At 41.8% G+C, this 16,338-nt stretch overlaps 1 protein-coding gene across 1 annotated transcript; it reads right to left on the bottom strand.

The window, feature by feature from the left end:
* Positions 1-1,160: 1,160 nt before the first annotated feature.
* mmp23ba (matrix metallopeptidase 23ba) lies at positions 1,161-15,499 on the bottom strand. Its single transcript, XM_015033077.1, has 8 exons — positions 14,916-15,499; positions 8,863-8,999; positions 7,297-7,436; positions 6,692-6,859; positions 6,451-6,615; positions 4,685-4,795; positions 1,581-1,707; positions 1,161-1,497 (listed from the first exon to the last, which is right to left on the bottom strand). Exons 1-8 carry the CDS (start codon positions 15,111-15,113, stop codon positions 1,323-1,325), a joined length of 1,221 nt encoding a protein of 406 aa, XP_014888563.1. The 5' UTR covers positions 15,114-15,499; the 3' UTR covers positions 1,161-1,322.
* Between the last annotated feature and the right edge of the window lie 839 nt (positions 15,500-16,338).

Below are 16,338 nucleotides of genomic sequence, written 5' to 3'. Positions count from 1 at the left end.
TTGCATCAGATTTAAACCAATAAATTCTCTGATTGAGAGCCAAAGAAAAATAAACAGTCTCGCTTCGGTTCCTGCAAGACTGCGAGCTGCTTTCGCTGGAGGCTAGAAAATCCTCCCTCCTCCCCCCTCTCACCGCCACCCCTCCGCTTGTCCTGGTTCTTCTGCAGACAGCCGTAAATGGAAAAATTCATTAATCAGTTTTATCTGTCCCCTGCCTCCGCCGCAGCCCCTTCTGCAGATTATTACACCTGATGTGTTGAATGAGCTTGGAAAGAGCTGTGAGTGGGGCTGGCTGCGGAGTCCCTGGAGGCAGACTGCTGGCCTCATTGTCAGGCTAGTAAAGTAAGCTAGACGTCTGAGATGTTCCATGTGCGGTTTTAAGGTCCAGATATCTCCAAAGGCCGCTGAAATTGCGGCTCATTTTTTGCTTCAGTGGCTCAGTTTGGTGGGTGTGTAATTACGCTGCATCAGAGAAAACGGCTACTGTGACTTTTTTTTTGGGGGGGGGACTGAAAAGGAAACCTCATTGACCGTGTAAAGATTTACTTTTGGTTGCAGTGGGGGAGATTTTTTTTTTTTTTTTTTTAAGAAATAAGCTCTTTTCCCTTGATGGTGTTGAATTATCTTTCACACCCACAGGTTTTCTCTTTTACTGCTGCACTGTGCTGGAACTTTAGAGAAGTAAAAAATTTGATCAGAAGGTGGAAAAAACCCCAACAAAAATCACTGATGTCACACTTATTAGCATCCCCCTCTCAATACTTTTCACAACTTGCTTTTAGGATGTGATGTTAAAAGCCTCCACAAGCTTCTTACCCTGTGTGCGGTTCCAGCGGGGTCGCACTGACCCCGTGTGTGGACAGTTCAAGGACAGTTTTCTTTGTGTGTGTGGTTTTGGGTGGTCTCACGGGACAGCCCCATGTTTACACGCTGTCCGACCGTGATATCTGCCGCGCTCCTCCTGATCATCACACTGAGACCAAGGGAGGGTTAAAGATATATATAGCCATACAGAGAGAGGGAATCTCTTTAGAGCTGCAACAAGGGATTATTTTAGTATTCAGTTCAATTATTCTCTCACTTAAAATCTGGTATTTCTAAAATTTGATGAGACCATTCCAATAAAATTAAAGTCGTTTCAAACAACTACACATTCACTGTTGGGTAGTATAAACCATTTATTATTTGCATGTACAAAAATTGATTTACAAAATGGTGATGAAAAGCAGACAGGTTTTATGGATGATATAAGGTTCTTTTTCTTTTTTTTAAATTGAAATATGTGCCATAGAGTCCTGTGTGCTCTGCGGCTTTCGGGGCCATCAGAAGCGCACGCGTACCCTCCATGAGTAGTTTGTAAGAACTTTGTCCCTTTTCTTTACGATGCAAGTGTACGTGCCTTCGTTGATGGCGTTGGCCACTATGGTGATGTGATCGTCTTTCAAGGAAATGTAGTTTGGGTGCGAGTGCTCCAGCAGCTCCCCGTCCTTGTACCAGCTGAAACAGAAGGCGGACGCTGTTCGAGTACCGTGTCGTCACCGCAGCTATAGGACAAGTGATAACGCGTCACATGAACTTACTATATATTGCCTCTCTTTGATGCGATTTTCTTCCCACAGCGAAAAGTTAGCTTCTTTCCCTCAGTGACCAGCTTGTGTTTGGTCCTAGGTGGAGTGGGTGTGGGGGCAACAGTGGGGAAAGGAAATTCTGTAACGGGAATGAACACAAAAAAAAGGATGAAGACGTCCAATCAATTTGTCTATTCCTTTAATGAGAGCAGCTAATAGCAAACTGTCATTCTGAGCTTTTGAACTTGTGCATATTTCGTCCACAAACTTCAGCATTCGTACTGGGATTTCATGGGACAAATCGATGCAACACAAAGCACAATTATAAAAAAAGACATCAAACATACATGTGTTTTTTTTATTTATTTAGAAATGTTTACAAAGAAACTTCTGAAAACTTTGCATTTATCCTCCATCCACCCGTCGTTAGGTGTTGGTGTCTATCTCCAGGGGTTTAGTCTGCATTTATATTCTAGTGTATTATTATTATTATTATTATTATATTCCAGCTGCAGGTCTTTTACGATCATAGTGATGATCTTAAGAGGAATGGCCACTGATGGTCATTCTTCTCTGGATTAAGCGGCTCTGTGACTTTAATTTTCAAATCTTACCACAGATTCTTGATTCAATTTACAGCCTGGACTTTGACTGGGCCATTCTTATGCAAATATTGTTTGATGTAAACCACACCATTGTAGACTGACTGTACGTTACATGTCATGGCCACGTCAGACGGAAAACCTCCAACCCGCAGTATCAAGTCTTCAGCAGCCACTAGTGATCTTTTAATCAATTTAGCCCAGTTTTATTACAGCAATAAATTTCTTCTTGCTCCTTTTCAATAAAGGCCAGATTTGTGGACTGCACAAAAAATACTCGACCTGTCAACAGATTGTCCTAGCTTTAGCTGTGGACCTCTGCACCTTCATCACATCTTGGCTGAATAATCCTCTTCTAGCTCTAGACTTTCAGTTTATGTGAACAGCTGTTGGCACGTCTGCTGTTGTGCCATTCTCTTTCCATTTCTGGCTAATGGACTGAGCAGTGCTGCTTGGTGAGACATTCAAACTTTTGGATATTGTTTTACCACCTAATCCTGATTTAGACATCTTTACGGTTTTATCTGTGAGCTGTCTGCCATGTTCTCTAGTCTCCATCATGCTTGCTTAATGATCTGAACAGCTGTATTTCTACTACCATTAAATGGCACATAGGTAGACTCTATGGTGTAAGTTACTGGTTAATGAGTTAGTGCAGGGTTCATCAACTAAGGACTAATTGATAAGTGGTCATTTAAAAAAAAAAAAAAAACCCTGAGATTTCTCTGGAAATCCAGAGGGCCAACCATCTTTCAGCAGCATGAAGAGCTGAATGTTTCACAAAATGCAAAATTAAATAAAAACAATTAACATTATTTATGTGTCAGCTGTATTAAATACTGAGTGGACAAACAGGAAATTGTAGTTTTCTCTTATTATTAAATTTAGACATTTGTAAAATAAAACAGGAATCTCTTAGATTGCTGAATAGAAATGAAAACAAATAAATATGTGAAACACTTAATTCTACATTAACAGACAGATGTTCATACATAAGTGTCTGTGGTTAGTCTTGAAAGAATGCTAAAACTTCCCTCCATGAAAATCTTCAACTCACGACAGACCCCAATATCAGCCTGTTTTTTTTTTTTTTTTTTTTTGCAGTCATGTTTAAAAAAAATAAAAAATGTTACAGTTTTTCTCTGTTGCGTCCTCCACTTTTCTGTCGTGGCACATCACTAATTTTTGAATGAGAAACTGACGCTGCTCCACCAAGCCGAATCGGCGCTGCTAAGGCGTGACATAAGGAGTTTGCCGAGTGTTAACACTTCAAAGCAGAACCGCAAAAAGAGCATTTCTCATCCCACACTGGCTTCTGTTTGGACCATTTCTCTTTCCCGGTCTGGTATGCCCCCGCCAGCTTTATTCTTCTATCAACAGGATAAATCTGCAGTAGGATGACCGGCAGCTCCTTCTGCCTTTGGCCAAACACTTAAAGAACGTCAATAGTTAATCGACTGGAGCTAATTTTAATCTAATAAACCATTCGACAATTAGCCGTAAGTCAATTAATAGTTTACACCCCTAGTGTTCATGTATTTTGCATTTTGTTTCAGCATGTTGCTTAAATTTAAATTAGTCAAAAACAGAAGATGGGAATCTTCAACTTCACAAATATACGGACCTTTGTGTTGGTCTATCACACTAAATCCCAATACTATTAAGACATATTATGAAAAAACAGATTCATCTCAGTTCCATTCGTAATATAAAAATACAAAACTGTCCCCGATAAGCACCTCTACTAAAATCCGATTGTTGTAAATGTCATGATCCAACCCTCATCTGAGAGAGTGATGCTGACCTGTCGGGGATGTGCTGCTCCTGTCACTATAATATCTCCCATCTGGCTTCTGACAAACACAACACAGCAGTTTGTGATCAGCTCTTAGGCTGCTTAAGAGCCCCTCATTCTCGTTAATGCTGCAAAAATCCCAATTGACCCTGTGCGTCTCTAACCCTCAAGCCACAGTCTGAAATTCCAGCGGTTTGGAGTCGCTCTGGAATTTTCCACAGCCGTACAGCGTCTCTGAAATCAACAATGAGGAACAGATTCCTGCAGGCCAGAAATCGTATCCTCGCGCTTGTCTCCGAACTGTCCCCCCGTCGCTGACAAAACCCACTGGAAAGCCAAGAAATGCGAGGGTCGTGATAGTTTAGAGGGGCCGTTTCCTGTTGTGCAAGCAGAGCATCCCACAGCGAAACCTAAAGAGGCGCTCAGGCTGCTGATGTGGTGGCCTGCACGCGAAGCAGGTCCCCTTGGGCGGCAGCCAACAGGTACCAACTCCGCCGAGCCTCGAGGAAAGGCTTCTCCTTCAGTAGAAATATACTTTAATTCCCTCTTAAATCACACTTGAAAAAACTCCATCACAGCTCTGTGAGGTTGGACCTGTTGGCTCCAGCTGTTCCATTGGCAAACGGTTCACAGCAGCTCTTTACGCTGTGAAAGCTTTCTCTTCTTTTTTTTTTTTTTTCCTCTCCCCGGGCTGCTACTGCTGCTCTCTGCTGCCTTACCGTAACAGAAATCACAGCTGGAAGGGCAGTGCCTCTGCATGAGCCTGCGCTTGCTGTCGCAATAGCCTTTCCGAGCCCAGGAAGGACAGATAAATAAGCGATCCAAACATCCTGGAAGAAAGAGCGGGGAGGTTAGAGGGTGGGTTGAGGAGGAGCGGGACCAGACAGCAGTTCTCAGTCAGCGGCAAAAAAAAACAAAAAACAGAAAAGCTGGATCCACGATCAGTTTCCTGTGCCAACAAAAATGAGTCACTGTAATACACACTAATGATGACTCATGAGTTTATACAATGTGCATTAATGCCACGTTGGCTGTCAGCGTCAAAGACAAACTCGGTGGTCTGTTTTCCCTTTGGTTCCGATCCAAAAATGAGTCGCGGTGTGTTATTTGACCAGTTCTTAAAGTGTTTATCTGGGTGTAATTCCTCCAATTCCAGGATCAGAGTACAAAATGTTTCAGCTTTTCTTGTCATTCACAGATGAAGTTGATCATTTTGTTCATGTTCTTCCCTTTCTTGGCCTACAGCCCCAGCAGATTTTTGAACTAATAAGAGGGTTGAATCTCTCCTGACAGCTGAGCTGGGATTTTGAACTGCAGATCTCAGACAGCTCTCTTTCTGGTTTTTAAAACAGCAGCGATGATTAATCAGTTCTATAAGATGTGCTGCGTGCAAAACCAGGTGAAAGATGGCAATCTGAGGAAATCGAATATTTCTTCCAAACAAGTTATTACCAGGCACTACTTGGTACTAACTTAGTGCTTCTAATGTAGGAGATGTTCATGTTGTTGGAAAACTGGACACACTGCTTAGGCTCTAGTTATTTTAGACCATCTTAGATGAATTACCAACCCGGTGTAGGTGTATCGCAGTCCAGGTGCATCTTACATGAATAGATTTTAAAGGAATAAATTATTAACAATAACTTATTTGATTTAAAACAGAAAGAGAAGAATGATTCCTTCTACTGATAAAAATAAATTATTTCATTTAGCAAATAAGTGTTTATTCTGCATAACATTATACTTGTTTGTTATTTTTGCCTCGTACGGATTGACACTAGAAAAACGTCCATACTAATTAGTCTGGCTATCTCCTCTTTTAACTAGCCTATAAGCCGCTGCTTTACAAATATGTAATTTGTAATATGCCAACCGTGATTTAATAAGTGATTCTTTGGTTTTCTTGCCACGACTGTCTGTCTAAGCCTTTTCAGACAGTTCAGTCTTTTGTAACAGAGCTTAAAGTGAATGCTTAAATGTTTTAGTATTAAAATTTAAATACCGTCGATTTAGAAGGATGACATTTTAAAAAAATGCTGCAAACTCACTAAGCATAAACTATATTCATTGTTCAGCTCTGTCGGTACTGAGTACACGTGCAATTATTGCAGTGCTGTCAATGTTTTATTATTAATTTTTTTCACATCACCTAACCACTTGCACTATGTTACCAAAAGTATTCGCTCACCTGTCTTGACTAGCATATGAGCTTGCCACAGCATCAGTGTTAGACTCTTTTCAGTCTCTGATTAAACATTTTTCAGGCATTATCCCTTTATGCAAGACAGACGTCTCAGTCTCTCTTTCTTTGATAAGTTTGAATTTTCCCAACTGAGTAAATGACACCATTTGTACTAGCCAAAATGGTAATATAGAAAATATTCAACAACTTTATATGGTAACTTTCTAAAACCTTGCTCTACACCACACCAGCCCACCCCTCGCTCCGACAGGGATCTCTCAAACCTGAGAACAACAAACGTACCGTAGAGACGGTGCAAACCCCAGACCTCATCCTGCGTGATCCGCTTGCGTCCTGTCAGAGTAGCGTTCAGGTGCATTATAGCCTTCGGATCCATGGAGTGCATGAGTCCGAGGACGTGGCCGATTTCGTGCGTTGCCACGTGGACAATGTCTGTCAGCCAAACCCCTGCAACGCGAACATAACTGCTGTTGTCGTTCACGTGACTAATTGTCTGTGGGTACAAAAAAATAAATATCCCTGCCTTTCTTCCAGCTGAAGCGCATGTCTCCCAGAATCCAGTATTCATGGTCGTCAAAGTGGATCTCGCCTGTTGGAGGGAAGAAGGCGTGAGCCAGTTCACCCGTGATACCGTCAAAACAGTGGTGCAGGTAGGACTGCCAGCAGTCCGTGTGGTTGGCCGGGTAGAATCCTGCCAAGACAGAGAGAAGAATGCATACCTCTGAGTCCAGGAGGGAAGCCCTCACCCCATTATTTCTGTTCTGTGCAGACTGCAGATGGGAAATGATGAATTACCAAAGACAGAGAGCGCTTTGCTAAAGCCTCATCCTGCAGGATGACAACCATGCCTCTTCTTGTCACTGACAATTTATGCTGGGCTCTTGAGTTTAGTCCCAGAAGTACGAATAAAGCATAATTCACACCGCTTTGCTATGGAAGTTGTCAAGCATTTACAGTTTTTTTTTTCTTCTTCTTGCAGAATTACGAATCATGCTGAATATAGGCTTTGTACCCCAGTCACGGCACACAGCAATTTAAGAAAAAGCAACAGCAAAGCAGAACTCTGGACCCGGGTGCCAAGCAACATCTGTTGGAGACAGCAGCATGCAGGCAAGAGCAAGCACCCACCAATCTTAATGTCTGCCTCCTCGTCAGCTGGCACCTCTCTGAATGAGAACGGGGAAACGTCACTCCACAGGCCAAAAGCCCTGGCAATGCCTCGACGCGTGTCGCTGGCATTTATCAGGTTTGTAGGAAAAGACAGCAACCTGTTGGGAAGCACCGTGCCGTTAGTGCTGCTCTCTGTACACATTCCTCTCTGCAGCTGAGGAGTCGGCAAAAAAAAAAAAAAAAAAAAAAAAAAAAGAAAAACACAGCAGCTACTGTTCAGTAGCACACAAATTCCCACAAGTGTTGCTGAGTACAGCTCCATTACTTCATCTTCTAGAGTATCTCAGCCAGGGTTAGATCTGTGCAGGAACATTTAATGAGGGTTATGTGTTAATCAGATTGTCTGTAGTCTTAGGGAGTTTTAGATCATCGCAGTTGGTGAAATTCTGTATTAGCTTTTCTAATTCAGTCTTACTGAAGGGTTTATGGGCTGACTGAGGACGCCGGAGGACGTAAACATTGGTGAGGGTTTCCTTCAAAGCAATTTGTACAGCAGGATCCAAATAGCTTGACAATTTTACAGTAGCTTTCTATAGTTAAGCATGGCGGTGATGTAGAGCCACTTTTGGTGGATAACTCAGAGTGTGCCTTGGAATGCATGAGAAAAACATGGCGAGCCTTTCCATTCGGAATAAACAATTTCTTTAAACCACATCCACAGATGTCAGATTTAAGTACCTTCAGAAATGTTTTGAATATTTGCAAAGGCAGACTTTGACTAAGACGAAAGTATTTGTATTATCCCGCTAAAACCAACGTGGCTGTGGTGTATGTGCATTGCTTCGAGGAAATTTGTATTTATTCAGCACTTTCTGCAAGCTGCAATAAGCTTGTTTGGTGTAGCACTCGAGACCGGTGTGGAGACCACATTATTTAAGTCTCGTCTAAATCTCGACTACATTTCTACTTTTTGTTTTTTATGTCAGTCTCAGACATGATGATCTCAGAAATCTCAGGACTTTTTCACAAACCGATCAAGACCATGACTGCAACATCCCTTTTTTTTAATTGCAGCAGGCCGCGACACTCCTAACGGGATTCAAACTTCCTACAGTTTTTTTTTTTTTTTTACTTGAGACATGAGAAAACAGTGCAAATACTTGGGTATTTTTCTGTCACACAAAGAAAGACCATTAAGCCATCCAATTTTACTCACTCTGCCTGCAACCAATGCTAAGTTAGCTAACATTTGGCAGCACGTGTCCAACAGATTGGTCTGTTTTACCTTTTTACCAGCTTGCCAGATTCACTGAACGAGTAGCAGCATGTAGCTGAGGGTCTGCCGACATTCAGGTTTGGGTTCACCTAAATGTTGCGGCTGTCTGAGGAAGTAGTTTGCTAATGAAATGCAACAGATGTGTTTTCTCCAAATGTTTGCATTGTTATAAATAGAGCAATGATCATGAAAACTGTGTCCCATTAGTTTTCTCTTCCTCCACTTTGGTCTTAGTGTCATTGCCCTCAAAGTCTTTGTATCTTGTCTACTTAATTGTGCTAGTCAGGGAGCAGTGTGTGAGTAAATACTTATAAGTTAGCTTGAATTTGTCCCATTTGAGCTGCTCTGGGGTCAGGGTGTATCGCTTGTTCCTGGACAGGTGGAGGACTTGTGAGCGGGCCTCTTTGCGGATCCCGATGACCAACATGGTGGTGTGAGCTTCTTCCTTGGACAAAACAAAAACCTTTAATGTTTCACATTACAGATTGCGAAGTGAGAACAGAGTGCTCACTTTGGCTTCGAAGTCGAAGTGAGCACCTTCGACTTCATGCCGTATTAAAGATCTAGTTCAGAAACTTTGCAGTGGGTTCCTGTTAACGGTGCAGTGGGTTCCAATGCAGCTGGAAGCCTCCACTGGATCTGCATCTTCATACAGTGTCATTCAGATTAGTTGGTCCAAGACTAAAGTGGACTTCTGCTATCTTAAGAGATGGAATCATGTAGACCTCACAAGTTTTTTACTCTTTGCACTGACCCTGTGTGAGCTTTTACAGTTATTTTTTGTGTGTTTTTTCAGAAACTGACGATCTCCCCCAATTTCCTCATTGTCCAACCGTGACATTTAGTGCACTCCTCCTCTCGCACTAAGACCACGAAAGGGTTAAAGCAACTCTGATCTCAAAAGCACCATGGCATGGTATGGTTTATGTGATCACTACTTAAGAATCTTTTAGCTTACAATAAGATGATTTATTACATAGGACATGTAAATAGGAGGTGGTGTGCACCCAACAAACCTGTCATGAAATTTAGTAAGAAAGAGAACAGCATTCCGGTCAGAATTTCTGCCTGATGAACACTGTGTGCACAATTATTAGTTTTGACCATATCATCATTTTTATGCATATTTTCCAACTCCGAGCTGTATAAACTTGAATGCTTAGTTTAATGAGGGAGGGTGGTTCCTAAGGAGATCAACCATAATTATTAGGCAGTTTCTTTTCCTCAGGCAAAATGGGGAAAAAAAGAGATTGAAGAGACTCTGAAAAGTCCAAATTTGTAAAAAGTCTTTCAGAGGGATGCAGCACTCTTGAAATTGCTAAGACATTGGGGCGTGATCACAGAACCATCAGATATTTTACTGCTAATAGTCAGCAGGGTCGCAAGAAACGTGTTGAGAAAAAAAAAAGAGGTAAATTAACTGAGAAAGATTTGAGAAGAATCAAACGTGAAGCTACTGGGATCCCGTTATCTTCCAGTGCTGCCATATTCCAGAACTGCAACCTGCCTGGAGGGCCCAGAAGTACAAGATGGTCAGAGCTCAGAGACATGACCAAGGTAAGGACGGCTGAAACCCGACCACCACTGAACAGGACACTAGTTGAAACATCAAGACTGGACCAAGACATATCTGAAGACAGACTTGTCAAAGGTTTCATGGACCGATGAGATGAGAGTGACTCTTGACAGACCAGGTGGATCGGTCTGTAGCTGGATCAGTCATGGGCACAGAGCTCCACTTGCTCTGCTCTTTGACTGAGGAGTTCAGTTCCATAAAATGACAGCAGTGTTACAGTATTTGGAGTTCTTTCAGGATTATAGATGTCCACCTCCATCTACACCTAATCTGGAATTACACTAAATTAAGATTGTGTAGACGATAACTGCTTAAAATTTTAACACAACCTTTAACCCTTTAAGGTGCTACTGCTAAACAATGGCAATTGTCTGGACGAAATCTGTTTGGTGTGATTGTCAATACTTTTTCTGCAAAACCATCTCTAAGAAATGAAGCTATGAAGCGTTTAAGGCATTTAAAGTGGGGATGAGTTACAGACACTCCAAATTATACCACCTGTAGTTTTAATTCTCTCATAGTTTTTAAAGCCTGTGGTCTGGTGCTTTGTTTTGTAAAAAAAAAAAAAAATCATAAATGTTCAGTGACTCCTGTGTGTCTCTGTGTGGCCTGTTCCCATTTGATCAACAGGTGGTCTAACCAGGGTCTGCCACCATTCTCATTCATTTACTGCTGGAGGTAAACTCCGGCTCCCTCAAGCCCTACACAGTGGATCTAATAGTTAATGGGGGAAGAAGATGCTTGATCAAATACTGTATTGGCTCCAATGGTCTCGTAGACTAATGTTGCTGAAAGTACTGAGCCGCTCCTCCACATCATTGAATTTGGGTACTCCAATCACAACAAAATGCAGACTGCTTCAACAAGCGCCTGTGAAAGAATGGGTTGCTCGTGAGCTCAGTAAATTTCAGTCCAGTAACGTGATAGGATGTCATGTGTGCAATAAATCCACTTGTGAAATTTCCTCCAAACTAAATATTCCACAGTCAATTGTAAGTGGTAATATAACAAAGTGGAAGTTACTGGGAACAGCAGCAACCGAGTCTTGAAGCGGTAGACCACTTAAAATCACAGAGTGGGATCAGCAGATGCCGAGGCGCGTACTGCCCAGACTCAGTAGACAGACTTTCAAGCTTTATTTGGCCTTCAGATTCGAACTGTGACTAAAAAGCTTCATGCAATGGGTTTCCATGACAGAGCAGCTGCATCCAAACCTTACATCACCAGTTGCAGTGCAGCATGTTGGGAGCAATGGTATGAAGCACTTCTGGACTGGACTCTGAAGCGGTGGAGATGTGCTTTGGAGCAATGAATCATGACTCATTTGGCAACTGAACGGATGAGTCTGGCGTTGGCAGTTGCCAGTAAAACACCCATTTATGACTGCAGCATGTCAAATGCGAGGGACATGCTGCTCTCAGCATGAGCGTACCCAAATTCATTGTTGTTCTATCAACCTTCCAGACCACTCGGGTTTTCTCCATCCCCACAACCAAACATGGAGCAGCAGCATTCAGCTTCGATGCACCACTAATCTGAAACAAACTTCCAGAAAACTACACAACTGGTGAAACGTTGAGTTCCTTCGAATCAAGACTTAAAGCACACCTGTGATTAGTCGTAAGTGGAACACTGATCAACAAGTATTTGCTTGATGGTTTCGATGACGACATTTGACAAAATGTTTGATAATTGGTGACTATATGATGTAAAGTACTTTGAACCATCTTGCTGCTGAAAAGTGCCACACAAGTAAACTTGACTTGACCTAAGTCTGGCATTTATTGGCTAAATTTGATATCAATATGATTTGTTCCATTGGTGACTTTTAAATCAATGTTTATTTTAGATTCCCGCTCCATTACCTGGTGGTGAGCTGGATGACAGACGGCCACTACATCGTTTCCCTTTCTTATAGAAACACAAATTCCACTATTTGGGAGAATCATATGCTGTGAAAAACACAAGGAGTCACAATGTGGAATCAAGACGAGCACCACCCATCGCTTTCATTAAGGCTACATTGTGAAGTGTTTTATTATTTCAGCAACACTTGGAAGGATTGCTGCTTTTCTGTTTCGCGTAAATGCAATTGAATTGTGGTTAACACTTCAGTTTAATGTTTTTGTGTAAATGCTGTGAAATTGTCTTATTTGTATACTAACGTAGCGTTAATGGAGCTTACCAGTTGCATTCGGATTGAATTAAGTGCAATGCCTTCTGCGTGACCAGCAGCATTCTAAAAAACATCAGGCATGTTTTCACAAGCAAAAAGCCCAGAAAAGGTTCGTCTCACTACAGAACTACAGTTTATTTTATGATAAATACTACATTTTCTTCATGTGTGTCATTACGTCATCATGGAGTTAAGTCAAAAACTTCACCTGGCCCAACTTGTTTTGTAGCCGTACCTGTCTGGGGTAAAATGGTAAAACTAGATGGCAAATGCAAACGAGAGCACCCTTTATTTTGCATTCCACGCCTTATCCTCTGGATCCTGTTCCGGATTCGCCCCGTCATGAGTAATATATTGCTTCCTTTCCAAAATACTGAAACAGAGGCAGGCGCATTCTGTTGGGAAACTTGATAACGTCTCTCACTCGACTTTCAAAGAATGCTCCTTTTCTTCCAAATTACATCCCCAATATGCTCTACTGACCTCCGCTGACACACCGCAGTCATGCACTCAGTGACTTATGAGGCGTCTGATGCATTCAGGCCAGCGCGGCTCTCTCCCTCTCTCCGTGTGCCGTGTCACTGCACATCGATACTCACGCTTTGGCTCAAATGAAGATGAATTGGGGGAACTGCGAGGACCGAAGTAGGCTCTCTCTAGACTAAACCTCGAAGCCGTGAGTTAACTCGCAGACCAAAACATGCGGGGAGACGTCTCTGAGGGCTCTAGATGGAGTCTGGAATAGCTTAGCCTCAAACTACTAAACAAGGGATTATGATTTTCATTCCTCATCTCCAACACACACACAAGAATCCTTTTTTTTTTTTTCTTTTTTTTTTTCAGCAAATGCTGCATTTTGAATATAATTAAAAACATAGTCTGTTTGTTGAATGATGTACATGTGAGTTCCTTGCAAAGTTTTGGGCTTGTTTTTCTCACATTTTGTCATGCTACGACCACATACTTAAACGTTTTCCACTGGGGTTTTCTGGGGATAGACGAACACAAATCAAACCATAATTATAAAGTCAAGGGTGAATTTATATGGTTTTCAAAAATGTTTTAGAACAAATAAATCTGACAAGCGTGTCATCTCACAACATCTAATTTCCCGTTGAGATCAATAAAATATTTTTGGATTTGAATTGAATTCAGTTATATTAAACCCTCTCACCAACTTCAACCCTGCCAAGAGCAAAACAGATCTAGCCTTTATGGCTATGCCACAAGCAGTGAAAGAAATGTAGGAAGATGCTCTGGTCAGATAAGACCAATGCAAAACACTGTCTGGGGTGGAGCACTAGCATTTCCTTTTATCCTGAACACATCATCCCCACTGATAAATATGGTGGTGGCTGCATCATGCTGTGTGAATTATTTTTTTGTTTTTTTAGATTTTCTTCAAGAAAGGCAGGAAAGCTGATAAAAGTTGAGGAGACACCAACTCTAAAAATACAACAGCTGCGGTGGGATTGTTTGAATCAAAGCAGATTTATGGTCCAGTCAAAGCCCACGCCTAAATCCCATTATGAATACGTGGCAGGACTTGCGTATTAATGTTCACAGACACTCAATCTAAGTGAGTTTGTGCCATTTTGTAAAGAATATTTGACAAAAGAGAAGAAAAAAAATCAGTCTCTAGATGTGCAAAGCATTCTTTTAAAAAAGGGATAGGTCTATGTAGCTTAATACATATGAACACCAGACTGTTCATATTTTTACTTGCTAAAATAAAGAAAGAAAAAGAAAGCCATGAATCAGCTTTCATTCTATGTAATTCTCTGAGTTAGTCTATATCAGAACAACCCAATAATCAAATTTAAAAGTAAGGTAGAAGTGAGACGAAAAAAAAAAAAAAAAACTTCAGGTGGTGCAAATACTTTTGCAATACACAGCAGACTTAATCCTTTTCACATGCCGGATTTATGCTGTCAGTTTATCTAATAAAAGTTAAGGCAGCAGTTCTCTTGAGTGACAGCTAATAAGAATGTGTGGCAAAGGAAATGACACAAAGCTGTCCCTCAGGCTCTTCATCACAGTGGGTGGCTGGAGAGAAGTGAAGTAATGTGGAGGGGAACACATTTTTCCTATTCACTGAAGACATTACCTTACAAGGATCCACTTGGTTGCCGAAACCAATTCTGGTATTCATCTAACGTCAACTGGACTGAACTTTAACTAGATCTGATGTCCATTACTTTAAATGATTCCATCTTTTGGTAGTGATTAGGCTGAACAGTTAATACCAGTTAAAGTCCTTTATGATAAACTGTAAGCAAATAAATAAATAAATAAAAGACAGCAGGAAATTATCCAGCTCCTTAGAAGTCTCAAGACATTCCACATAAAGAGGTTAGTCCATTTTTAAACAAAATCTTTTTACTGCACTCAGAATCTTTTGTAGTACCAGTGCTGTCTTTTAAAAGTTAATATTTAGTTTAAAATTTCTGAAAAATCACGATTATTTTGGGAAATGTATTATCTTGAACAATTAGACAGACAGAATATGTCGTAAAAAAAAATTAATGAAAAAGTAATCAGCGCCGTAATTAGTTTAAATCGCAGCTCTAGCTCCGAGTCCTCCGGGTCACCAAGTGGTCACAGCATACCTCTAACCTCCAGGAGGGAAACGCGGTGGTGAGATGCATCCCTGCGAACAGAAGGCTGAGCAGCGCAGCGGTCAGCAGAGGAGCGGAACACCAGTCACCGCTGCGTAAACCTCCAGGAGTCCCACAGCTCACCATGGCTGCAGCACTGTCACACTTTGGGAAGTATTTGCGTCTGTCTGCGAAGAAAGGTCCAACCATCGATGCCCGCCGGCGCTACTTCATGCCCATCGCGCGCAACTTTGCGTGGAGCTTTCTGTCACTCTGTGCGGGAGCGCAGTCCAGCCTGCGGACCGCGTAATGAAAAGTGCAGACTGCACATCAGCTCTGCTCGGCTCTCTTCCGCTCAGCAGCACGCCTGCCTGCCTTGCCAGCGGGCTGGATTCACGTCGCTGCACTCGGGGCAGGGGGTCAGCGTCGAGACGACCTAATGAAAACCAAACGCGCTGTCCGCCGCACCACTGCTTCCAACCACGAGACCTCAGTTAAAGCACTATCAGATGGGTTGCTCTGTGTTTTTTTTTCTCTTTCTTTAGTGTTTATGTAATCCTCCTGAGGGGAAAAAAACCGCTCATGCACAGGCATCTGGGCACAGGAGAACCGACAGGGGCGTTGTTAGTATTTTAAAGCACATGTGGGACTGGAGCCCTCTTTTTTTTCTTCTTCTTCTTCACCTGCCTGGATGTTTAGTTGCTCTTATTCCTCCCATAGCAAGCCACTGCTATTAATATCATTCATATCATTGGTGGGGGCTGCACCTGAAGTAAATGGCCTTCACATGCCACAGTTTGAAGTTTATGGTTTTCTAATGCACATTAGTTATAGGTGTCATGTGTGCAATAGTATGTAGATTTTTAATTTCACATGAGCATCATATTTAATTTCAGAATTGCTGCATGGTCATCGTGTAATTTGCGATTTTTCACAAGAGCGTCACATGTAAAAGTCTGAGGAACTCCAAAGTAATTTACAACGCGATCAGTCATTCACCCTTTCATGCACACATTTACACACAGATAGTGGTAAGTAACCTACAATGTAGTCACACTAGGGCAAACAAACAAAATGAGTCAGAACCCCTAACCAGGAGCAGGCAAGGTATGTGAAGTGACTTGCCCAAGGACACAATGACCTGCAGGACAAATCCCTGCTTCCTGACTCTGATAAGTTGGCTAGAGATCTGAATTTTTTATCAAGATGTGGGTAACACCTCAAATACACCTCCTTCTTGCGTAAGATATTGAGAAAATTTAAATAAACCAGCCAAAATATCAAGAAGAGACTGGTGCACCTCTACAAGACTCTTTCATCTTTGGGTACCATTTCCAGTTGCTTGAAGGTATCACATTCATCTGTTTAAACAATTATCCACCAGTATAAACACCATTGGAATGTCCAGTCACCATGATTTTCAGGAAGGAAACAG

Source organism: Poecilia latipinna, unplaced genomic scaffold (assembly GCF_001443285.1).
Source record: "Poecilia latipinna isolate Pla-1442-1.1 unplaced genomic scaffold, P_latipinna-1.0 Scaffold257, whole genome shotgun sequence".
NCBI classification, from domain to species: Eukaryota; Metazoa; Chordata; class Actinopteri; order Cyprinodontiformes; family Poeciliidae; genus Poecilia; species Poecilia latipinna.
Note: the sequence above shows the minus strand (reverse complement) of the source record. Positions and strands in the feature narration are given on the sequence as shown.

Bases quoted from the DNA above. Each gene is read 5' to 3' on its own strand.
- mmp23ba (XM_015033077.1), bottom strand. From the start codon at position 15,113: ATGGTTGGACCTTTCTTCGCAGACAGACGCAAATACTTCCCAAAGTGT. The intron at 9,000-14,915 runs GTATGCTGTGAC...GTTTTGTCCAAG, and splicing joins TTCCCTCCTGGAGGTTAGAG to GAAGAAGCTCACACCACCAT. The intron at 4,796-6,450 runs GTACGTTTGTTG...TCTTTCTTCCAG, and splicing joins GGGTTTGCACCGTCTCTACG to GATGTTTGGATCGCTTATTT.